Source organism: Athene noctua, chromosome 1, assembly GCF_965140245.1.
Source record: "Athene noctua chromosome 1, bAthNoc1.hap1.1, whole genome shotgun sequence".
NCBI classification, from domain to species: domain Eukaryota; kingdom Metazoa; phylum Chordata; class Aves; order Strigiformes; family Strigidae; genus Athene; species Athene noctua.
Window position 1 is genome coordinate 233,094,860 of NC_134037.1, and position 26,638 is coordinate 233,121,497.

At 39.0% G+C, this 26,638-nt stretch overlaps 1 protein-coding gene across 2 annotated transcripts in view; it reads left to right on the top strand.

The window, feature by feature from the left end:
* Positions 1-26,638, top strand: part of GTF2F2 (general transcription factor IIF subunit 2) — a 92,815-nt gene that overhangs the window by 52,040 nt on the left and 14,137 nt on the right. For both annotated transcript variants that reach the window (XM_074931439.1, XM_074931447.1), the window contains one exon: positions 25,072-25,171. In XM_074931439.1, the coding sequence (XP_074787540.1) occupies positions 25,072-25,171 (100 nt within the window). The remainder of the gene's footprint in view (positions 1-25,071; positions 25,172-26,638) is intronic.

Consider the following 26,638-nt stretch of genomic DNA (forward strand, 5'->3'; position numbering starts at 1 on the left):
TATTGTATTGATATCCATGTATATCATATCATTGTATATTAATTCATGTCACCCACCCTATCAAATTTTTTTTTTTTTTTCTCTTTAGGATCCAATGTTTTTACTAAGGTGTTTTAACATAGGTGTCTAAAGCCATTTCTAGTTGGGCTGTCTCTGAACAATTTAGAAACCACTGTGTGCACACACCAGAATTTACACCTACAAGGTGGAGGAGGGCAATAGTGAAACCTGTGGTGGCAGACTGAAGTTGGGATGTTTTGGAGGACAGACTGATTTATTTATTTTTTTGCAGTTGCTCACTCTGTGTTTGTCTTTTTCATCCCCTTGCTTTTCCTTCCCTTCTCTCATCCAGTGTACTTATCTTACTCAAACTTGAAGTGTGCCAGATGCTCCTGCTGTTTCCAAGCACTGTTGAAGGTCTACTGATAGAAGTTTAGGGTGGCCCTTTCTGACTCAGATAAAATTCCAAATGAGTTAATCCAGGGGTCATCTTCAGCAGCAGTTTTAATAGATAAAGCAATTAAATTCCATGCTCAACTCATATAATGTATTCTATTGACAGTTTACATCTAATTTTACAAATAACTAATGCCAGAGATAGCAAACTTTCAACTTTGTTAATGTATTAGTCCGTCCTGGCAGACGTTTCACAGAATTAATTCTGCTGCAAGTCCAAAAAGACCTGCCAGAAATGAACAAGTACAGCACTATCTTGCAGGTTCTGGGCACACTGAAACACTAACTGAGAGACATATGAATAGACTGGGTCCTCACCAAAATTAATGCCAATGAATTATCTCCTTATGTCTTTATATACTTAACTATTTTTCAGGAATATCTGGCTAATCCCCTTTTTAATGTTAGTCACAGAATCAGGAAGAGCTGTACCCTGTGACTTGTAATACAAATTTGAATTACTGTCCTGCTGTTCCCTCAGATTGTGTGTATGTGCTTGAGCGCTGACTGAGACCTTGCCAAGGAGGGAGATAAAGAAGAAATAGTAATGTATTAGGAAAAGAAACAGCTCACCAAAGAGCTTTCCTCTGTTCCTTCTGCTCTTGGACTGTATTCAATTCTGAAGCTTTGCGCAGCACTCCTTTTAACAAGCATAGGGAAGTTTCGGATTTTACAGGGTTCGGTTCTTTGAATAACATAAGGCTCTGGCTTCGTGATTCCAGTCTGCAGACGGTGGAGACACACGGGCTTCTGATCTTCTGCAAAATTGGTTGAACTGTGTTAACTTAGGTTAGAATAAGTTAGGAATGTGACAACAGCTTTAAGATGAAGAATCTAAATGTAAAAAAATAGGCTAACACAAGTGCTTAACTTCTCACCAACCCAGGCTCTTGTTAATCCTTAGACCATCATGACCACGACAATGCAACTGCTTCAGGTTTAAAAGCAGAGGGAGGTGAAAAAAATCACTTGTGAAATTGTTTTGATTAAAAAAACCCCTTTAGTTGGGGCTAGAAGCAATGAGACACCCATTCCAGCTGCTAAGTTAATTTTTAGAAGTTCCTGTGTCATACTTGAAGGAAGGAAAAGAAAGGATCCTAGCTCTCCAACAGTGTTAACTATAGCTGTTTCTAGGGTTAATGTTTCTATGCCCAAAACCCTGCTGTTGCAAGGCTGAACGTTATCTGTATCGTAGTTCATTCCGTTTTTTCTAACTGGAAAACAGACCGGAGAAATGGGAGCACAAAAATATCCATGGCCAGATTTCTTTACGTAAAAAAGGGAAAGAAAATCCCAGTTTTCTGAAATATATTTTGAATTGAGAAGTCATCTCAAAAGAGAAATTTCAGTGTATGTGAGTGTAGGCGGGAGTATAAAAACATGTGATAAAAATAGCAAACTACATGGAAATCAACACTGATATATGGATGTACCTGGAGATGTTACATGATAATATCTGAGAGTAATATGTGTTAAGTATGTATTTATATAATACTTTTCAAAATTAAAAAAAAAAACCTTCCATAGTTTTCACATTATACTTAATTGCTTTATTTTGAATTCTGATTTCAACTCAGACATTGGCTCCTGTTCTCACCTTTGGGAGCCACTTAGAAAAATCAAGATCATTTAAGTACTTTGAAGTTGGTGGCACATGTTGAAAAAGGACTTTTCAACAAAGGCCTTGAAAAGTAGGTATTCTTTCTCTGGAGTAAAATTCAGGAAATAAATACTACATCCTAAAAATCTGAAACTATGATCAAAACACTTAAAGCACTAAGAAATGGCTATATTATAGAAAGTACCTTTCAGTTGAGAAGGGGTTAATTGATTAAAATAATTATTTTCAAAGCGAGTGGGTGTTTTTGTAGGATCTCCTAAAGCGCAGCTATGGGTACAGCAAACTGAGAATTTTCATATACAGTCTTTTTGGTATTTGAAGCAACAGATACATTTTGTAGATTGTCAAAATGTGTAACTTCATGAGGTTAATTTGTTTATACTGTATAAAATACACTGCCCTTCAAGTCGGTATGGTAAACCAACTGGGAAGACCGTCAGTACTTTTATTCAACACTAGTGATTATTGTACCTAATGTCTTCAGAAAAACACATTTCAGATGTGCTCTTAAGTGTCAGTTGGTCTTTGTTATTATCAGCATGATGGGGGAGCATCATCTGTCTATGGGAATGCACTTTATGATAAAATACAGCTAATTAAAAATCCCTGGAGGATTTATATTCACACATGCTGTGAAACTGAATCATACAAATATTTCCTATTAGATTGTAGCAGAACTAAAGTGTTTTAATTTCTAACAGTGTGCACCTAAACCCTTTTTCCCTGTCTTACTACCATAAATGTAAAGTAATGTGAAATACACTTTATTACTGCGATATCGACCAGGAGAGCTACTCAGGGTAACTTGGAGAGAAACACGTACAGCATAGGTTATGCTGCCACATAATGGAGTAGGAGTAATAGTGTAGGTTCTGTAAAATGACACCTAAATCACCTGATCTGAGTAGATTATTAAAACTGGGTTTATTGCTATTTCTTTTTTTTAACTCTTATTAGCTCTTATTTTATTAGTAGATAAATATCCAATGTAGTATCCACTGGGAAAATGCTTCCCAGAAACGGTACCAGTTTGTGGTACCTTGGCACGGGCAAAACTAGCAAATAGTTCTTCTAGATTTGAGCCGTATTATTAGTCATACACAGATGCTTTTCCCCCTTCTCTATCCTGATCTCTTAGAGTTGCTTGATGTGGCACAGAAAGATTAATCACTTAATACATCCTTCTACTGTTTTGTAAAAAAAGTAACTTTGAATGTCACTTGGATATTAGTTTGTACTCTGCAGAGGAACTTTATTATATAGCATTTAGCTTTCTATTTTTTAAAATTTCATTAAACTGTATATAAGTGAAATGCTAGACTAGTAAATTATATATGTTCGCTGTAGTGTGCATATGCTGATTTCTGTTCCCGAGCATGCCTAAGAACCGCTGCTTGTGGAAAATGAGCTGTGGCTTTGTGTACTCAATGGAGTATATTAGCTGTTGCCTAGCCTGTGCTTGTGTAATCAAATTTGTCAGAACATAGATTGGAATATGGGAATTATTTGCTTTAATCACTTTATAGGCTCTTATAACCTAAGAAATTGTTTTCTATTACACTCTACTTCGTGTTTATAAATCCACATAGTACAATTGAAAGAGAAGTTTCACATGGCTTAATTACCTAAGCATATCACTTGTGAAAGTCTAGAAACTGGCAAAATGGAGAATAGGATTAAGTTTTGGGGAAATAAATAGGATTGTGTTTTTATCTTCTATGTATATACTGTGACTTCAGCTGTATGAAGGAAAGCAAGATTTGTGAAGACTGCCCTGTTTAGGCCAAGCACATGCTTTTCAAGCAAAGTCATTCATCTGAACTGTGAGAGAAAAGCAAACAAATCATAAACTCCAACAAAAATTTCGAACTTCAAACAGATAAAATATGCATTTCTTTTAATATATATATATTTAAATATTTTAAAACAGTGTGTAAGGGATCATAGGTAAAATGTTCCCAGCTTTAGTGAACCCAAGCTGTTATGTTTTAGCTATAGATACACAAGGTAGGAAATAAAATGGCATAACTTGTGGTTTTATTTCTCTTGAAAGGGTCAGTAAATTCATTTGTATACCTCAGGGACTTCTTGGTCCCTGAACATCTGGGTGATGAGGCTGGAACAAGGCCCTTGAAAATAATATCCTCTCTTGTAGAGGAATACAACCAAATCAAATGTATGTAATCAGTGACGTGTTCCAATCTGTACATGGGCAGCTGTATGATTGGTGCTGTGTAAATATTACAGAGATAAACATGAGTAATGAAAATCAGGACGTGCCTAATTATGCATGAAGTAATTTGGAGTTACACAGATAATGGGCAGATCAATTTCAGAAACTAATGAGTGAAGCACAAGTGTCCTGTGTATCATCCAGAGAAGATGAAGAGGATTTATAAGCATATTTGCCCAAATGTCAAGTATGCCATTATTTAAACATGGAGTTCAAGTTTGGTATTTAGAAAAACTGTTGAGTGCAAAGCAGAACTAATACTTGGTAGAGATGTCCAAAACTTGCTAGGAAGCAAGAACACAAGCTCTTACTAAGTTCAGAAAGACCTATGCTGGTTTTGGAAGCAAGGGAAACACTTTGTTACGTGGTCAGCTTTGATGTTTATATAGGCCTTTTGGTGTATTTGTGTGTCTACATAAAAAGTGACTGATACACAAGACATTTATTTGGCGAAATCCAAAAGGCAAAAATTAAATTATGTTTTGAATTCATGACATGCTATACATATAATACTTGCTTTGCCTTTTAAATGTTTTGGGTTTTTTTTTTTTTTGCTTTTCTCACTGGTCTGCCTCTACTTGTGTAAGTGAAGAAGATACTGCTGTAACAGTGGGGTTTTTTTCCTGAAACAAAATGCAAAGTGGAGGCCACCCATTTCTGCAGCACTGTCTTCAGAATGATTAAGCGTTGTTTTGTCACTCAAGTGCTCTTCACATAACCTGGCTTCTCACACTGGCTTGACAGTTGCATCTCTTCTCTTCATTAATCACTACAAATACAAGCAAGTGCCCTAGACTCAGTTACTATCTGAATAAAATAAATTGAACCTGGCTTTGGTTTCAGTTGTGAACGTGAATTGAAAGTCCCTTGTGAAGGTAATTGTGGCTAAAAAGGATCATCTGCTCTGCGCTCTCTTGGACCAGGCAATTAGCACACACTTCTATATTGCCTCCTATTAAGATAAATCAGTATTTTTCAATGTAAGTATATAGGCATCCTCCTTACTTTAAAAAAATATTTTGCTTTGGTTTTGTTCAAAATGTTTCTTAAGTTAAAAAAAAAAAATAAAATGTAGGTTTGGTAAGAAGTACTTCCTGTTCATTGCAATATTAATAAAGGAAAGAAAAGTCAAGTTTAGGGGTTTTAGCTATATGAAAGGCAGCTGACAAAGATAATCATCTTGTTCAGACATAGCTTCTGGCTGCAGTAGATAGGAGCTTTTTGGAAACAACTCTGTCAAAGTAAATGACTCAAAACAAGCAGCTAGTAGCCTATCTCCAAGGAAAATTAAGCTATAGACATTTTTTAAAAATAAACAAGATTACAAGAAAGAAATACTTGACTCCATCATTAGTTTTTGTTCCTCACTGAAATAGCCTCGAGGATGCCCTATGTTGATTTCTGGGTGGAGGTTGAAGTGCAGCAGCAGCTTCCCTATTTCCACCTACAAATGGTTGTATTTCTCATGAGAACCCCTAGTATATGAGCAAAATCCTGTCTGATGTCCCTAATCTCTGTGAAGTACAGAAAATTAATATATTATGATGGCTGTCTGTTGACCTCTTTTCTGTTTGTTGATTATCTTTTTTCCTTCCCATTGTGACTTTCCTTCTTTTTGAAGAAATCCTCTTTTACTTATGTAGTTGTGGCTTCTTGGATATTAAAAAAACTCTTCCAAAAACCTCCCCAATTTTCTGTAACATGTTTCTGTCTACATTTTCATTCTTCATTTTCTCTAGCTTTAGGAAATGGGCTTATCAGAATGTCTATACAGATGCATAGGGTTCTGTGCTTGAGACTGTCCTCATCAGGTCATGACTATGTTGCCTTATCCTAACTAAATGTAGTAACTGCAAAACTTTTTTTTTTTTTTTACTTCATTTTAGTTCTTTTAGTTCTTTACTATCTTAGGTGTAAAAACCCAGCTTTGTCATGGATGTCCATCTTGAATGAGTAATTTAATTCCTCTGCAGTTTCATTGGCCAGCAGGAACAAAGATTTCACTTTTTTATTCTTCTGCCTGGTTTTGGTTCAAATATTTACTTTGCATGTTACTCCAAAGTGGTACCTCTGTGTTTATTCACATGTTTAGGGCATAGTCTAGGGTTTGTTAATTGTGTAATATACCTCTATCCAAGGGTCATGAAAGGCATTGCATTTTAGATGGTCAATTTTATGTCGTGTTTTTAAGCAAGGAGATAGATGTGCGAAGAAGCTGACCAATCCAGATTTCGAGAGTGAACTGATAGTGTTCCTCTGCATGTCCTGCCAGAAATTCTGTGGCATGGCCACTTTTGAGTTTCAGGCAAAAAACAGGTTCATCTTATTTTCCTTTGTCTATATGTGTCATATGAGATGCTGCTTCTTTCCAAGACTCTGAAATCAAAAGCCTTGCTTTTGAAATAATACATACTCGACTCAGAAAGTCTTCCTTTCAATTTTTCTTCTATCTCTTAGACTTACTTCCAACAATAGGATTGCAACAATATATGCCTTTGTGTCCTTGAATTGGATCTCATCCTTCTGTTAAAGGTACCTTTGAGCAGGAGCTAATTAAATCTATCACACATTTGGAATGACATTAAAATTCTTTTTTTTTTTTTTTCTCATCTACAGTAGTTATGACATTTGATTACTGGCCCAGTAATTAACATTTCTCAGGACTGTCATTTCAAGTGAGTGAGAAGAAATCACAACAATGTCTGATATGTTTTCTCTTTCTGGATTGTCAGTTCTTTTGAGCTGGAGTGAGCATGTAGCACCTCCAAATCTTCATCTGTTTCCTACAGACCTGCATGTAGCTATGCTGTAGTTACAAAGAAGAGACTCTGTGGCTGCTCATTTTTGATATGCCATGGAGGGCACACCTCATGCCTTGCACTGCTCAACAGAAGGGGGGAGTGCAGTCTCTTCAGTTTTCCTGCTAAATCCAGCACATTATGCTTGTCCTGTGATACACATGAAGTTATATTTGATGCATATAACATGTTTTATGCCTTAATTTAAAACCATTTCTGCTGGGTCAGAGCAAACTGTCTCACCAAATGTCACAAAGAGTTACCAATAATGGGTGGCTTAGAGAGGACTATTAGAACAGGGCAGGCACCTGCAGATACTTCCTCAGCACAGTCTCTGAGTCTCCTTAGGACAACCCATCAGTCCCTGGTGTTTAACAGCCATCAATAGAACTACTCTTTGGGAATTTATCCTTTTCACAGAATCATTCAGGTTGGAAAAGTCCGTTGGGATCATTGAGTTCAACCATCAGCCCTCTACCCTACAGTAAAGTTCTCCCCAACAGCACATCCCCCAACATCTCATCTAAACAATACTTAAACACATCCATGGACTCCACCACCATCCTGGGCAGCCTAGTCCACTGTCTAACCACTCTTTCTGTGAAATTTTTTTTCCTGATGTCCAGTCTGAACCTCCCTTGTTGCAGTTTAAAGCCATTCCCTCTTGTTCTGTCACTAATTACCTGTGAGAAGAGACCCGCACCAACCTCTCTACAATGTCATTTCAGGTAGTTGTAGAGAGTGATGAGGTCTCCTCTTCCTCAAGCTATACAGTCAAGCCTTCTCTTCCTCAAACTGAACAGTCCCAGCTCCTTCAGTCGCTCCTCATAGGATTTGTTCTCCAGGCCCTTCACCAGCTTCGTTGCCCTCCTCTGCACTTGCTCCAGCACCTCGATACTGCTCTTGTATTGAAGTGCCCAAAACTGGACACAATACTCCAGGTGTGGCCTCACCAGTGCAGAGTACAGGGGGACTGTCACCTCCCTACTTCTGCTGGTCACACTGTTTCTAACACAAGCCAGGATGCCATTGACTTTCTTGGCCACCCGGGCACACTGCCGGCTCATGTTCAGCTGCTTGTCAATTAGAACCCCCAGATCCTTTCCTTCCAGACAGCTCTCCAGCCACACCTCCCCAAGCCTGTAGCCACGCAGGGGGTTGTTACGGCCCAAGTGGCACTTTGCCTTGTTGAAGCTCATCCCGTTAACATTGGCCCACCAATCCAACCTATCCAGGTCTCTCTGTAGTGCCTCCCTATCTTCATGCAGATCGACACTCCCGCTTTTGAACCCATAGGCACTTTTAGCATCCATAATATCCTGAGCAAGAAGTTCCATATTTATTTACAAATTGTGTGAAGAACTGCTTTCCTGTGTTTGCTTTGAATCTTCCTATATTCTGGGTTTAATGTCTGCTAGTTCTGGTACTTAAAACATACAGTTGTTCCCTATTTGTTGTCTTCCTAGACAAAATGATTTTGTAGACCTCAGTCATATCTTCATCTCTCACTTTTTCTCTTTTCCAGCCCTGAAGCATACTGCTCTTTGTTTTCTCTTACAACGTAACTTGTTCAATACCTCTGTGAATTTATACTGGGGTATAATACTGCCCCAATTTTCTTGTTTCCTTTACTGTCCTTTGAAAGAAGAGAAGACTGCCATTTTTAATGAAATACTGCTTCGTTAATTGCAATATCTTACTGGCCTGGAGATAATCATCCTTACTACTGAGGATATGTAGAATAATGATGCTGAAATCTCACCCTGGCCTCTCAGGCATTGAGTTCAGGTTTGTTTTTGCGAAGCCGGCATATCAGATGAGTGTTTCACCAATATGTCAGCCTGACTTTTCAGGTGCTTGTAAGAAGGAGCCTTGTGTATGAGATGTCAGTATTTCTGAAGTCATCTGGCTGTCTGCCCTGATGGCGAGTGGCACAGGGAGCCAGCTGGCCTGGGAGTGTGGGGCTCTGGCATTCCTGGGCAACTCACGGCTGGACAGCCAGAGATGAGGCACCATGGATGCTCTGGCAGCCCCTGAGCTTGAGTCTAAAGCAGTTTTTGTCATTTTTGTCACCGCAGCAAGCCATGGAAATGGCAATTGTGAAATGACAGGAATTGCATTAATTTCAGTCAGCAGCTGCTGAGGATACTGGGAAAGCATATTTTGTTTTGGGAACATCATGTTTGGGTTTCCAAAACAAAATTTTGAAGGATTTCTGTTCCATGAAAACTTTAAATGTTGGCTTACCTCCTGATTCAAGGGTTTGGGTTTTTTTCTTGAAAACACAAAAAGCATGTAATAAAGATTCAGATTTCCAGACAGCTCTACTTATGCTTCAGTTGGAAGATTATTTCTCTTTTTTCCTACGTGTTATTAGTAAGAAACTTTATTACATCTACACTTACTGCATTTGTGTTTCTCTCATTGCTGCAATGACTATTAGTGTCCCAGTGTGCTGCTTAAATTTTCTTCTGCCTAATTTCGTTTCATTATTTCATTGCGCAGCCTTCAAATAACCTAACTGCTTTTTTTTGTTTACACCCTTGACATTCACAAATTACGATGCTTTTCAGTCATTCCGCAGCTAAGCTACACCTATTTGTCTTGTAGTCTTCTGATTACAAAGTAAATACGCAGCTATGGAAAATACACATTCTCTAATGTATATTAGTAGAAGCAGATGGTGCAATCTGTTCATCGATGGAATTCAGTTTCTAAATCTGATTTAATCTGGTTTGCAGCAAATGCCATTCCAGCACCGTCTGTCATGGAACATGTGCAAAGGGAGAAGTCCCATTTCAGGTTGTTTGTATTTCATTGCAGTAAGGTGTTTATTTCATGTGTTACCCAGGCTATTGCACACCAGAACACCTATTGTAAAGGCATGTTGTTTCAATTCACAAGACTATATTCTTTGTTATTTGGTATTTTCATATATTATTATTTTTCATTACCCTTTTTGCATTACAAAGCTGTGTACTGCCGGTCCCTTTTGCAAACCTATTTTTCATGCAGCCATTAATAGAATTTGCACTTGAGAAGAAATGATGGTGAATTATTTTCTTAATTTGTGAACTGGAGAGGAATCTGAAATTAATCATATCAGCATTTTGCATAAGTTGGCATTTTTCCCATTGTGAAAAAGAAGTTTCCTCTTTTCTTCAGAATGGAGGCTTTTCCAAAATTATTAAGGCCAGAAAGACTGTTTGTGTTCTGTTTCTGCTAAGCCAACAGAAAAGAATACACTGTGTAGTATCTGTCATCTTCAGCTCAGATAGATCCTGTAACCCCTAAAGCAGGAATTACTTAGGCTGAAATGGTGAATTGCCATAGAAGTCTTGAGGCTCTGTGTAGCTGAAGAAACATGCTAGCAGAGACAACTTTCTTCTCCCCACTTACCACAAACACAAAATGTTTGCACCTTTAGATACCGATGGTGCAAGGAGTAAATATGAGAAAGTGATAGGTAATTTATATTCCATTTTGTTCTGCACTGAAGGATGTGGGAATCCTCCAAAATCTTGTGGAGTTAATAAAGGGTGTGGTGGAGTAGAGCAAGTAGTCTGAAAAATATTGCAGAAATAACATGATACAGAAGCGACCATTTGGAAGAAACCTGTTAGGCTTCTTACATTTCTGAGTAATTGCTTGACTGTTCTCTGCACTTTGAGAATTAAATATTTGCTACGGCCATTTCTTTCTTTTAAGTGTTTCTGTTTCTCTTTTCTCTAGAGTGCCCTCAGCTTCTCTGGACTTAGAGCTAGAATTTAAAAATCGATCTCCCACACAATTTAAACACTGTCCACCAGCTCCAAGTTGTCAAATGTCACAACTTTCACAAAAGATAGTTTGTTTCCCAGTCGCCCTAGAGATGCTTATAATTTTATTTTGTACAAAGCCATTAATTAATACACAAGAAAAATTAATACATGTACTGTAAGGTGATACTATTGTGTAGAAAGAAAGGAACTTAATAGGAAATGGATGAGTGGGGAAAATAAAAACTGCCTTTTTGTAAAGTAGTAAGTATATATGATGTACCATGATTGTTCCTAAAAATATACCATGTATGCCACTGAAGAGAGGGCAGATATCCAGCAGTTCACATTGTTCTGAGCTGACCTATATTTGCTGCTGCATATAGCAGATAGCAGTATGTTTATTGTTTAGTACAGAGCACTTCTCATACGGGTGTTAAATGCTTTTAAAAAAATTTACAGCTCTTAAAATCTCTAATCTCAAGGTAAATTTTAATAAAGTTACAAATTTATTAGCATTTCTAAGTGTGGTGGATTGACCTTGGCTGGCCACCAGACACCCACCCAGCTGCTCTCTCACTCCCCCCTCCTCAGCAGAACAGAGGGAGAAAATAAGATGGACAGACTCATGGGTTGAGATAAAGGCAGTTTAATAAAAGAAGGCAAAGGTTGTGTGCAGAAACAAAGCAAAACCAAAAGAGATTTATTCTCTACTTCATGTCAGCAGATGATGTCCAGCCACTTTGTGGGAAGCAGAGCCCCAGTGCACATAGCGGCTGCTTCAGAAGACAAATGCCTTAGTAACAAATGCCCCCCTCCTTTTCCTTTCTCTTTTGATATCGTATGGTATGGGATATTCCCTTGGTCAGCTGGGGTCAGCTGTCCTGGCTGTGTCCCTCCCAACCTCATGCCCACCCCCAGCCCACTCGCCTTTGGGTGGCGTTGGAGAGAGCCTTGATGCTGTGCGGGCACTGCTCAGCGGCAGCCAACACATGGGTGGGTTATCAACACCATCCTAGCCACTATATGAGCTGCTATGGGGAAGGTAAACCTCCTCCCAGCCAGGCTCAGTACACAGATATCTTGTTTTACATTCTGTATTTACAAGTGCCATTTGATACATACATACACACCGAATTATAAATTGTAGAAGTTTTTTTGAAAACCATACTTTTTTCTCAGTAATAATAGTTTCACAGTATATTCTATTTCATGTTTGGATTACTGACTGACAGATTCAGTTCCATGCAGGTTTATGACAAACCAATAAAACTTGTGTGGAACATTTCTTCTTGTATGTATTTATTTTTGTTAATTGCATCCTTAGGTCTAATTAAGAAAAACTGTGCAGGGCAGGCTTTAAAATATAATGGTTCCTGAAGCTTCTTTCAAGACTCTTTTTCAGTGGAGGACATACTCAGCCAAATTACACATTCATGGAGTCTGCTTTCACACAGATCTTATGGACAAACCCAATTATCCAGCTTCCTATTAGGGAAGCTAGACAATGTTTATGCTTCAGCCATTTACTGGTTTTGGAATTTGTCATGCCAGACAAATCTGTAATCAAATCTTTGGGGTTTTTTATTTAATAACAGAATAGGTATGGCTTCACAAAGTCTGGGTGAGTTTCTTTGTGTTCACAAATAACAGGCACTCTTCTGAAAATCTCTAATTAAGAGGAGAATACTAATGTATCAGAACTCAGAAGTACATGAAGCTTAAGTTTATTTCTTAACAAATAAGCTCACTAGGGAGTGTTCAAAATACAATGTTCTGAGCTACCAAGCTTATGTTGTTGTTTTTTTCTCCAAAACAAAGCTAGTTTTTAAATGCAAAACGAAATCTTATGCTTTCTGGGCTCAGTTGCCTCAAAACTTAGCCATGTCCTTGTTGTGCCTTGTGCTTATCGCTATGTTTTTAAAAGAAAGATATTTTGAAATAATTTTGAGAATTGTTGGTTTGAAGTTGTAGCAGAGCTTGAAGCTGAGTCTTGAGACACAGCCTCGAGATCGTGAAGGTTATTTTCAAAATACTGAGAGCTCTTATCAGGGGCTAACAGTGATGCACCTGTGGCTGTGATGAGCACTATACACCACGAAGTTGACACACAGAAGCCAAGTAAGGCTTTTAAAGAAAATAACACTCATCTTTGCCCTCTGCAGCAGAATTTCAAAGACCAGACCTCGAGGAAGGTGATTTGAGCTAGGCTGAATGATTCAGGGCTGGTGTAAAACCATCTGCACACAGTCTGGCAAACGGGAGCAGAGGTCTGCGGCAGGTGGCCCAGCAGTGGCTTTTTTCTCCCTATTGCCATCACCCCCCCAGCCGCAGAGTGACCAAGCAGCTCGCACCCCTAATCCTGCTTGCCAGGCTCCCTCCACACAGCTGGTTTCTGCCTCTGGCTTTGCTGCAGCTGTGTACCCCCGTGCTCTGCTTGTGAGAGCACAGTCCCCACTCGAACAACAGCTGAGGGATATCATAGCAGTGATTTGCAGGTGGAGGTGGGTGGATATGTAATGTATTGGGAGAGGGAGCTGGGAAAGCACTTGTTTTGCAAAATAGGAGGAGGTAAAATGTAATTAAACTATTTAAATAAATACAGCAGAGCAGCAGTGCTGTACAGTTGGTAAAGGAAATACAGTTGGCTGAAAGAATGATGATCAAACTTTTTTTAAAAAATCTGTTTTCTGCTTTAACTGATACATACATCTTTCGGTCTGCTCTTTGGTTTGCTGTGTTACATTTCCTTTTTTTCTGCAGCTTGCAGGAGAAACTGGTAAGTTTTCTAGTTGGAAGATAAGCAAAACTGATTTTACACCTAGACTAAGAAGTAAGACAGGTTTCTTTCCCTTTCAGTTTTTGTTCTGTAGTTTATAGTGTAGGGTTCCTAGGGCTGCTGAGCCTACACAGCTTTTCTTTTTAACTTAATGCTGATTTTATTTGGATTAAGTGTGTTTTCAGAGTTCAGTTAAAACCAATTTGGTTCTCTTCGCTTGCAGGGAAGAGCATTGGATAGGTTAATTCAGCAGTTCAATGTGAGCTAATTCAGCAATTTAGTGCAAGAATATGGTTAAGCTATTTAACAGTAGTTGAACTGTGCAAATTACCTTTTAAGCTACCGAGGGCAGTGTATAGTCATTAACACATGGGCATGCGCAATGCTTTCTCCTAGCAGTTTCTTTTCATTGCCCTTTGCAGCAGTCCCTTGCTGTTTTTTTCCAAGTTTATTTTAACAGAAGGGAGGTGGATGTCCTCAAAAACATGCCTTTCTTTGCCAAGAAAGGTTGGACCGGATGATCCTTGAGGTCCCTTCCAACCTAGTATTCGACGATTCTGTGATAATTCTAAGAAAAAGACATTCTGGCATTTTAGGTCTGCAGGCTAAGGAAGGAAGAGGCAGAGAAAAACCTCGAGGTTCTGAGCCGGCTAGGTTTTCTAGGGAAGCAATCCAAATGTTTCCCAGATTGCCACAAACTGTTAAATTGTTTACAGTAAATTGTAACTGGAATATCCCCAATGGAGCCAGATGCTGTGGCTGTTTGCAGAGCGATCGGGGGAGGGGTGAGGTATCTGGGAAGTGGAGTTTTAGAGATGGGAGCACGTAGTCGGAGGCAGAGTGTTGGCAGCTCTAACTCCCTGAAGACGTTTTACAGGAGAAGGGGAGGAGAGGTTCAGATTTAGGAGAGTTAGCTGAGATGCTGCAGGGGTTCTTTTTCACTTGAGGACTTGTAGCCAACAGTCTGCCTCTCTCGTTCCAGCTTCCCTTTAACTGTGAGCGGTTTCATTGCAGAGTGAATTGACTAGCTTGTAAATCATCCACCTTTTTACCAGTAATTCAAGACCTAGGCCTTTCAGGGTATGGTAAAGATGTAGCTTAGCTTTTTCTAACAGTCTTCTTCCTAAAATTCTCCTTTCTTGGTCCCATCAGCAAAATGTTACACAGTTTCTGTGTCTGCAGACAACCACGAGAAGTGTTGCCTTTCTGTTGCCTGGACATACAAGTCCCCATTATTTATACCATTGGTTTCAAAGCAGCAACAAGCATTGCAAATTAGTTTTGGCAGGAGAATGAATAATATGGGATTTTGAGACAAGTCTATTTATTTTACATTTAGAAATAATTAATAGTTGAGAATTTAAAATTCTTCTAAAATCAGAAATAGTGTCTAACAAAGAAATCCATTAGTTACGGAGAAATTTGGGGACTGAGGAAAATGGGATCAGGAAAGGAAACTGCATCATTGGAAATGTAAGTGGGAAAGGAGACTTTATTTTTAAACACATAAAAAGGAACAGACATACAGTGATTCTTCATAATTTTTGGTTTTTTGAATGATGACAGGATGTTTTTCTATAAATGATGTAGTGTAGCAAAATTGAAATTATATCACTGGATACTCTTCAGTCAGTAGGACACAGTAGAAAAATTTGAATTATTTCATTATTATAATAGTAATTTCTGTCTTTAAAATATACATATAAATAACTGAAGATAACTTCATTTTTAAAGATCTGTTTTGTCTTGGTTTTTACATTAGGATGTCAGATCTTTTTCTTCCCTCTTATCTCCTCAGGCATCCAAGTACAATATTGGCGCTAACTGGTTTACAATATCAAAGAAAATATTCAAGTTGAAGTTTTTCTTAAATGGAAAACAGTTTATAGCTGCAAGTTCCTGAGTACAGGCACAGACACTTTCAAACATGTTTTTTCATATTGGTGGGAGAGTGAGCAACCCAGAGTGAGCAACCCAAGTAGTCAGGACAGACCTAAAATATAGAACCTGGTGGTCCCCAAAGTTTGGATAAGAACAGGACTCCAAACTGCCTATTTTCAGAAGGGCTTATGTGACATAAGGAGTGCAGAGCAGGGCTTGACTTTAAACACATCCCAATTTCCTATTCAAAAATCTCATGGACACAGACATCATTTGTCAGCTAGATCAAAACTCAAAGTGCTCAGTGCTTGCAGGGTTTAATCCTTTCATCCATGCTGTTGTTTTTAGCAGTCTACATTTTGTCAAGGGTGTTTCAAATACTTTATTTCTGTGTTGGTTGGTTTTGTTTGTTGACAATTTAGAATAAACTTTCCTTTTAGTAAGAGGCAAGAGATTTCCAAACATCTGTCTGCAAAGCAAGAAAAAAGTCTTAAGCCAGCAACAGGGGAGATAAAACTATTCATTGCACTTTTGCCTTCAAAATCACAAGGACACTTCTTAATATGTTTTTGCATATATTTAAGCTCACATACATTAATTAAAGGGCTGGACTTCTATCCTGCTTAGACTGCTAACTAGTCACTTTTCCTAGATCTCCAATCTATGTCTTCTGTAGTACTAGTAATGGGCTTGTGAGATTCATGGTGTTTCCCCCAAAGCAAGGAACCACTTTCACTGGTTATTCATTCCCACTGATACTTAAGATAAGAAACAAACTCTGTTAGCCACACTAATAGATGGGACTACTTACAACCTACTTTAACAGGCACATTGCATAGAAGATACCTCTGAGTTATGAATCCTTTTTTGAGCTTAGCCTCAGATAACACACTTCCACCCTGTCCCCAGGAAGGATCAGGCACGGCTAGAACCTGACTTCATCAGCATCAGGACGCTTCTAAAGAAAGTATCCATAGGCACATGTGAGCTTGATTAAAAATATCCATGATGTCAAGCAGATCTTACAATTTTCTTCATGCTAATTGCATTAGGGCATCACTTGAAAAGTTTAAAGCTGGGCATCAAGTAATAGAGAAAGTTACTCTATCACTTGTAGAATGCTAAAGTCTGGCTTATTTTATCTTTACATTATTTATCCTTAGAACCTCAGCCCAGAAGGTTTTTAATCATTTGCAATACTAAACTCAGAAAAAATGGGAGCTTGGTGGTTTTAATCAATTATTCCCATTTTATTTAAACCAGAAAATAAAATACATAAGAATTGTTACTTATTGTTGAATTGCCATTCATATCATCTTGTGTTCTCTACTGGAGAAAGATACGTAGAATTGGAGTCTTCAGCTACGACTGTGGTGCCTGTCTCAATATTAGACATGAAATTATCTTATATTTGTATGATTCATTGATCAGCCTTCAACATAAAGAGTTGAAGATGTCAACTTCAGGAGAACCTAATAGGTTTCCTGAACATATAATAATTGCACCACTTTTCTTGAAATGCCAGGATTTCAAGGCTTAAAATTAGTTATAAATCACGTTCTATATTAATAATCTGAAACATTTCATTATTTAATGCTGGCAAATACATTTCTTAATGCCATTTCCATTCAGCATATCCTTTTCTCTTCCTGTCTAGTCTTTTTAAATGGGGTGGACTCGCTTTTCTTTGACTGGGTGTGTGTGCTGGAGTAACACTCGACTTCTGAAGGAGAACAGTAGATTCTTTCATGCAACAAGCTGCAGTCATCCATCCACCTCGGCTGAACATGAGACACGAAGACTTCTTGCGACATGCTGAATTTGCATGTTGTTAGTTCTTATCTTTCAGAATATACGACAGAGTGTTTTGTGTAGCAACAGATTGTCATCATTATTATTAGATAATGTGTATTCTTACCAGTGTGGTCATTCTGGTAATATCCTATGTTGTTTGTGGTTAGGCACTGCCATGGGATTGTTTTAGCAGGATATGCCCCACAGAGTGCTGAGTTCCCTTAGTTCTCACAGTATTACAAAAAAGTTTCAGCATCTCGTAGTTTTCATCTCTGGCCCATTGTCTGCTCACTTCTTCTATTACTAATATTCTTGGTTGGAAGAAAAGTCAGAAGAGATGCTACCTGAACCTCAGCAAGGTGAAGTAGTCCAAATGAACACAAGAGAAGTAGGTGTGAGGCTATTGTTATATTTATTTTATTAGCTTGTTTTGGATGAGATGTTGCAGGATGTACCTACCTCTGTCATCTTTGAGGTGCTTATCAAACTAAGGAAGCAAAGAAAAAACTTTGTTGCCCATATCAGGTATCATGAAATTTCACGTAATGCAGCTGTATCTGGTTCAAGTACAGAATTACTGAGTGAAGGACTAAGAGAGCATTAGTCCTTGGCTTTCACTCACATAGTACCAGCCTGGGAACTTCTGAGGGGAGTCAAAAAAAAAAAAAAAGACCTGCAAAACTGTGAGTATCTGGAGAGTTTGTGTTTCTTCTACTCCAAAGCTTGGGCAGTGGGCTTGCTCTTTTCCAGTGCATCTCTGTTGGGTGATATTTCAGAAAGAGAAGTAAACAAACCTTTCCGTTTTTGCAAGAGTGAGGTTAGCTCCTTACTTACTAGTGCCCTGTTTAAACACAGCCAAGCACAAAAAGGTATTGAAACTTTTCAGTCCCATCTGTACAATAATTTCTTTGGAGATGTCAAGAATTCACACCCAAGCAGTGTTTCTGATTAATACCTGCTTCTAATCTTTGAAACATTTGTTTTGTGGCAGATTAATCACGGGAAATCATCTATTCTAAAGATCTTTGGTTTGGTTTTTATTGCTGGAAGATACATATATTTAAAAGCCAATGAGCATCTCCTCCTAGGAATGTACATATTGCCTTCATCTGTCTCCCTTTATGAGCCTGCTGCATGTTGACAAGTCCTATAGAATTATTCCCAGCCTGTTTGAATGTTTTTTTCCCTTATTCAACTGTAGGCACAATGACAAATCAGAGTTGCAGTAGAAGATGTATTTTGCTGGGAAATGACCGTGGTGAATTCAATGCCTGCTGGTTACTTGCTGTATTTCAAGGCAGAAGAGCTATATTTGATCTTGGGGGTGGAAGAGAAAACCACAGTGTGCAGGCTGGTGGCTGCTCTGTCACTAATTTATTGGCAGTTTGGGGGGAAAAAGATCTGCATTCTCTTTTTATTTTTTAGGCCAGATATTAGCATGAATTATGGCACTAGCTTTTTCAACAAGACTCAAGTGGAAAATTAAACTCCTTAGAGAGTTGTATGTAGTTCTGAGCCATAACTAAGGCTTTTAACTGTCACACTCTTGCAAATCATAATAAAGAGTAATAGGTAAAAAGCCACTGCTCCTTTAAATCAGTGTCACCAGTGACTCAGAATATTGATTTTTTTTCTTTCTTTCTTCCTACCAACAGTTTCAATTAAGATTCAGCAGATCCACTCTGAGAAACCCCTGTATAAAATGCTTCATAATATTTTGGTTTAATATTGCTTTTTAAATTCTGTTTAAGAAATGAGCATTTTAAAATAATTATACCTGTAACACATTAAAACATCAATCTAAAAGGCTAGTATAATTCCCAATTCTTAGCTTTTGTTATAAATTTTTGAGTGTGTAATTACTAGAATGTATAAATATATATATTTCATCAACTTTTTTCAAACAACAGCTATACAAATTTTCAAAGTCAATTATATTCACCCAGACATACTACTTTCTGAATATGGGTGAATTATGGCATGGTTTTGAAAAGAAAACAACCAAAACACACCATATTTTCCATGCAAATAGTGTCTGTACCAACAAGTCATCTGGACAAAATGATTACAGGCTATTTGTCTTTACCCTTTGTAGTGCACTAAGCAAATTTCAGTGCTTCATCTACACATGAACCATTTGCTAATTTGGGGTTTGTAGCTCCTTTGTCAGGTCCTTTACCTGTATTTGTGCATTTTGAGGAGGCTAACTCCAGATGTACAGCAGCTGTTGTTCCACATAGGATTGTGTGACCATATTCCGCATGGAAGCCCAGTGAAAGAAAGGCAACCTGAGGCTCTGTTATTCTCCAGGAAGCCTTGTAAGCTGCAGAAAAGGAAATAAGATGGGCAGCCATTAGGGAGAAGAGCAAGATTCATGTGTAGAATAAATGTATATTAATAAAAAGGTTTGCCTCCTGAGTCACCATGCTTCCCATTTAGATTTTCATATTAGCATGTAGCAACTGCTGTAATTGCTTGCATTAAAAAGTAATACTAGGAACGTAATATATTTTTAGTTCTCACTATGGCAATTTATCCACTAGAAACAGAAAAAAGTTAACGTTGTACTGTTAGCCAGTTTTCTAAAGACCATCTGAGATCTGTGCATTCTAATTTGGAAAACTTTGACAAGAAATCTTGAAGTACAATGTGGATATATCTGAAATTTCTTACACAGACAAATATATTTGTAGGTGATATATTTGTTGTTTGGTACATGTAGATGTCACGTCCCGCTCCGACGAGGGGGACAAGTGACTCAGATTCGCAAATCCCCAATTGGAGCGGACAACAAGTCTCCAAGTTCAAGCATTTATTAACTACCTACAATGCACTAATTGAACACATGATAATTGGCTAAGTACAGAGCAAGTTGTGGTGAGCAATATAATATGCTTTGCATTTCTTAATAGAAAAAGGAAAAGAGGGAGATAGAGGGAATGGGGGGATACAGATCACCGGTCTGGGTTCCTGCGCTGATCCCGCCGGTGAGGGTTCCAGGAGGCGGCCGTCTTCTTCGCTGGCATTCGTCTTCTTCGCTTCACTGCTTTCTCCAGATGGTCGGGGGGGGGGGCAGGGAGAGGGGCAGAGAGAGAGAGAGAGAGAGAGAGCCCTTTCTTCCCCCCTTTGATTTATACCCACTTTCCTTGGGTCCGTCCCCTAGGTCGACCCACAGACCTACGTATCCCATGTACAGGGAGGGGTAAGGTGTTCCATGGGATGATGTCATTAGCATGATCATGACAGCCCTCGTTAGCATATTGAGGGGTGTCAACTTTAATATGCATTTCGTGGATAATGAAGCAAAGTTCATTCACTGGACACATGGCCCTTGAAATTTGCCCAGGTGCCCCAGAGCAGGGCCGTCCTGTCTCCACAGGGCTCTCTCCCCCAGCTACATCGGGCAGCGTTATCAGCTTCGGCCTCCACAGAATGCACCCTGTGACTCAGAGTTTTGTCTTACGAGTGTTTGAGGCATTTCTTCAATCAGCCTCAACTTTTGCTTTCCCAGGTTGTTTGTCTTAGTTTCTCAGAGGCCTGGTTTCTTGTCTCTCACAGTAGATCTTTCTGAAGTCTTCTGCCATTTCACAAACAAACTTAGATTGTCCGTTTCCATTTTCACTTGGTAGGCTTCCCTTCCATTTCCTAAGCAGGCAAGAAGGTTTTGTTTGCTTTCAAGATTGTGTGCTGGGGAACTTCACATGTTAGATGCCATCAACCTCTGAAGGCCTCTGAGAAGTGCATTAGCTCTGCTACATATTTGGTTTTCTACTTGTTTTGAAATTAGCAGGTTAAAATAAACTGAAATGCATATCCTGCATGGCAAGGGAAAAATGTTAAGAAATAAATTGCTGGTGTTCTTTTATGCAAAGGAGGATTAATTTATGGAAGCTGCACTGAAATGGGGATTGAAATTTCCTGTATTGTAATTTTAAAATACAGAACAGGAAGAGACCTTCAACACTGAGTGGTGTCCGAAGTTCACAACAGGCTCTAGGCTACAGAGCTGTCAATTGTTTGCACGTTTAAATATCTAATTTATTAAGAAGCTGGAGGCAGTTTGACATCAGCATTCTAAAGCTTTTCCTTCTGAGGACAGTCTGAGGTGTTCAGTCCGTATTTTCAGTGTTCTGACATTTAATCATTGAAGGGCTAATGTTCTTTGGCTGTTTTCCTGAAGAAATTGAGGATATTGTAAATTTACATTATATGCAAATGTAAATTTACATTGAATGTAAAGCCCGGTGCAAGGAGGATTTAATCATGGAGAAATGCCACTGTTCTAAGCACAGTGCTCCCTGAAAACAGGATGATGTATTTTAGTGGTGTTGTGAACCTTGTCAGTCACTTACCTGTGCTGCAGCTGTAATGAGAAGGACTTAGGAACAACATCACAAATCAGATAACTAAATCTGGTCCATGTGAAGGTGGTGCAGTGGCCTTGGAAGTGAAAGGAGAGACAGGAATTCCCAGTTCATCTCCAGGAGCCTGTATCTCATGAATGGGAGCAGTACCAGTAAAGAGGTTGAACAGAAAACCTCCTTTATGGAAAGAAAAAATGTGAGAGGGGACAAGTGAGATGGAAAAATAAGTATGGTGGGGGAGAAGGAGGACTGAAAAACTCTGCAGCTTAAAACAATAGGAAAAATGGCAAAGAACTGCAAGGAATTTAAAAAAAAAATAAAATAAAATAAAGCCAAACTATTTAAAAATAGTCATTGAGACCAAAAAAAAAAAAGAAAGCAGCAATGAAGAAAAAGACAGATTAGGAGAAAAAATATTGATTTAGCATTAGCCTGTGCCACTGTGAAATGGGAGTTTAGAAGACCATTGGTAACCAGATCAGCAAAATCTTTAAAATCATTTAATTTGATTGAAGGCCAAAAGATAAACTCTTGTGATAAAAACTTCTACTTTTATTTTCCAGAACAGGGGTAAAAAGAGTTCATTGCTCATTTACCTTCCAATTGATTTTCCTTCAAACTAAGAAAAAATATGCTACATTTGGACAGAGAAGGCACTGATATACCTTCTCCTGATTTAGAAATGTAGAATACAAGATGATGGTTGCTTAAGGGTAATTAAAACTGTATAACAAATGAAAAGTCTACAAAGATTCAAGAGGAAGCAAGTTTCTATCCTGAGTACCATCACACAACACATGCAGGACAACCAGATGCTCAGGCCCAGTCAGCATGGGTTTATGAAAGGCAGGTCCTGCCTGACAAACCTGATCTCCTTCTACAACAAGGCGACCTGCTTATTGGATGAGGGAAAGGCTGTGGATGTTGTTTACCTTGACTTTAGCAAGGCTTTTGACACTGTTTCCCACAGCATTCTCCTGGCAAAACTGGCTGCTCGAGGCTTGGATGGTCACACGCTTTGCTGGGTAAAAAACTGTCTGGATGGCCGGGCCCAAAGAGTTGTGGTGAACGGAGTTAAATCCAGTTGGTGGCCGGTCACGAGTGGTGTCCCCCAGGGCTCGGTGTTGGGGCCACTCCTGTTTAACATCTTTATTGATGATCTGAATGAGGAGATCGAGTGCACCCTCAGTGAGTTTGCAGATGACCCCATGTTGGGTGGGAGTGTTGATCTGCTCGAGGGTAGGGAGGCTCTGCAGAGAGACCTGGACAGGCTGGAGCCATGGGCTGAGCCCAACTGGAGGAGTTTCCATAAGGCCAAATGCCGGGGGCTGCCCTTGGGCCACAACAACCCCCAGCAGTGCTACAGGCTTGGGGAGGAGTGGCTGGAGAGCTGCCAGTCAGAGAGGGACCTGGGGGGGTTGATTGACAGCCGGCTGAACAGGAGCCAGCAGTGTGCCCAGGTGGCCAAGAAGGCCAATGGCATCCTGGCTTGTGTCAGCACTAGCGTGGCCAGCAGGGACAGGGAAGGGATCTTACCCCTGTACTCGGCACTGGTGAGGCCGCCCCTCGATTCCTGTGTTCAGTTTTGGGCCCCTCACTCCAAAAAGGACATTGAATGACTCGAGCGTGTCCAGAGAAGGGCAACGAAGCTGGTGCAGGGTCTGGAGCACAGGTCGTACGGGGAGCGGCTGAGGGAACTGGGGGTGTTTAGTCTGGAGAAGAGGAGGCTGAGGGGAGACCTCATCACCCTCTACAGCTCCCTGAAAGGAGGTTGCAGAGAGCTGGGGATGAGTCTCTTTAACCAAGTAGTAAGCGATAGGACAAGAGGGAATGGCCTCAAGTTGTGCCAGGGAAGGTTTAGACTGGATATCAGGAGGCATTTCTTTCCAGAAGGGGTTGTTAGGCGTTGGAATGTGGTGCCCAGTGAGGTGGTGGAGTCCCCATCCCTGGAGGTGTTTAAGAGTCGGGCTGACATAGCGCTGAGGGATCTGGTGTAGTTGGGAACTGTCAGTGTTAGGTTAACGATTGGGCTAGATGATCTTCAAGGTCCTTTCTAACCTAGATGATTCAGTGATTTTGTGATATATTTATGCATGAGACAAAACTTCCAGCAAATACTGTCCAGTCACACTAGCTGTGAAGGATGATGGGCTTTATTTCCAGTTGCTAAAACTAGAGATTTTATTTCTTAACGTTTACTTCAAATGTCATTTATTTACGTTGTTCAAGTGTCAAATCAGAAGCATGCTGAATTTAAATTTAGGGGTTTGTTTGCGTGATATATTTTTACAAAAATAAATCAGTGATCTTAAACACAATGGGTTTTTTAAAATACTGTCTGTTTTATCCATTTTACATTAGTAAACATGTTATTATTTGCATTAATGTCACCATATTAATTTTTTTTGAAAGAAGCAAACCTCACTGTACATATATTGGTCTAAAAATCTCATTGTGTTTAGTGAAAATGGACTCTTTCTTCCTGTAAGATACATCTTTGGAAACAAAATAACTTCACTGGAATAACATTAATCGTATGTGCTATTTTCCCTGAAGGGATGTTGCCCTGCACCGTACTAAGCTTGGTTTCTTGCGTCTTCATTTCAAGTAGTTGTTCTTGAGTGCTAAACCTGAAGTAAATGGAGCACTCCTCCTACACCATCATACACATAAGCTTTAAATTGCATGGGGATGAGCTTGACAAAATGTGTACAACCTCTGACCTCATAGTCTTTCCCAAAGAGGACTGAAGGTCACCTATTGTTGACTGTATGGTTGAGACTTGATTGTACATTGATTTGCACCTGGGTGGATTTCTCTGTCTTCCATGTTTTTAAAAGTGCTTGTAAAACAGTTACTTGTGCTCTGTTACTGTGCTTTAGTGCCAAAAGAAAGGTCACAGAAATTTATATTTTTACATTAAAATAACTAGAAGAAAGTCATGAAGTCTAATCTTTGCTGTGCTCTAGGAGTCAGCAGAGGTGGATCAAATAGCTTTTTCAGCCCTCAGTTGAGTAAACTGGGAGATTCTTGGTTAATTTGGGTTGGGTTAGACTTTTTCTAAGGGCAAGGGCTTTTCTTCCACCTGAGTGTCAGGGTTTTGGAATACAACTTTTATTTAGACATGACTTTTAGTATCTTCCCTTTACAGTTGCTTAGTTTTCAGCATTTCAGTGTCTTCTGTAGCATATATTGTCCTAAAAATTCAGTGTCCTTGAACAAAAATAGAGTAGGAAAAACTTAATTCAGAAGAGTGCATCAGGTTTGCCTTATGATTTGTTTGCAGCTGACTTTGATAAGGACTTGTTCATACTTGCAGGTTTTTAGAATTAATTTTGAGTGTGTGCTTGTCTGAACTTTTTATTCTCTTTTTGTTTTCTTTTGCAGATTACAGATAGAAGAATCTTCTAAACCTGTAAGACTGTCACAGCAGCTGGACAAAGCCGTAACCACGAACTATAAACCGGTGGCTAATCATCAGTATAATGTAAGTAGCTTTCAATATTTTCCCTTCTTCTCTTCTTCAGGAGCAGTCTGGCTCAGGACTCCAGAACTGCTCTGCTGCTGTCATGCAGCTCTTTTCGCTCGCAGTTGGCCACTGTCTTTGGAAATGCTCTATGTTACCTGGCTTTTCCCTGATTTTATGTTCTGGGGATCTTCTTTCTGTCTCAAGAATATTACCACCCTTGGGGCTAAGGTCTGCCAGTTCTAACTCTGATGTTACTTGATGGAAGGCAAACTCCCTTTACCCAAGCATTTTGTACTGGCTTTATTACATTCTTCCTCTAGTCTGTTTTGATATGTAATTTTGAAGTTCGGGGATAAAAGGCAGTTCTGGCTTTTTGCAATGAGATGTGGAAGCACTCCTTTGAGCCAAATAAAGTATCATATGGAGCTGGGTTAAAGATTTGAAAAGAGTGATTGGTTTGCAGTCCTTTGCAGGAACTGACAACAAGTAGAAAAGAATAACAGCTGATAATTTTTCACAGTTTCATACCTTCGTAGTACGTGTTATTTGCATCATTGGCTTTGTCAATATTACACCCACACTGCTGTTCCAGATCAGTTGATGTACATACAAACTATAATGTCCTTTTTCTTAAAGATCCTCTTTGAGTAATTTGTCTGTATGCATATATAATCGCTGCTACTGTTGAATGTGAGAAATGTTAAGTCATACTGAAAATGAATCACTGTGTTAGTCATTTAAACTTTTACACTTTTTATTAAGATTTTATTTACATAAAACAAATGACAATATACTGGATGATATTTAAGCATTATTCTGAAAGGCAGTCTATTTCCACAGAACCAAAAATAATCGTTTCTTTCTCATGGGACTGTTTTGTAGTAGTGACTGTTCAAAGTCTGATCTATACATAGATGATCATACCAATATAACTATTTCAGCTAAGGGAATGACATTTAACCAAAATAGTCACACTGGTATATCCTGCTATGCAAATGCAATTTTATATGAGTATATTGTTTTATGCTGTTACTGTTATTCTCTTCTTTAATTCTGGAATAAGCTACAGTGATGTATAGCTTCTCTTTATAGTGGGATTCTGTGCCATTTCCCTGACACTAGCATAGTTAAAACACTATGACTTCAACCTGGAGACAGTCTTTGAATCTTTATTCCAGTTGCAAACTGCTGTTTGTCATTACAGAAATTTAAGTCTTGTGTGAGATTCAAGAGGTATAACCAGGACATAACCAGGCTTCTTAAAAGTTATGATGCTCTTGTGTCCTAATTATTTCATTTTTATTTATGCATATCTGTCCATGCTCATGGAAATCCACTGACACTGTGTTCACTTTTCATGTCTAACTTAAAGGTGTTCTGATGGGAAAAGTCTAGCAGGCCATACTTGTATTTGAACCACTCATGGCCTTGCCTTGACTCTAAAGGGTCAGGCACAGCTGCTTTCTACAACGTCTTTCTTTTCAT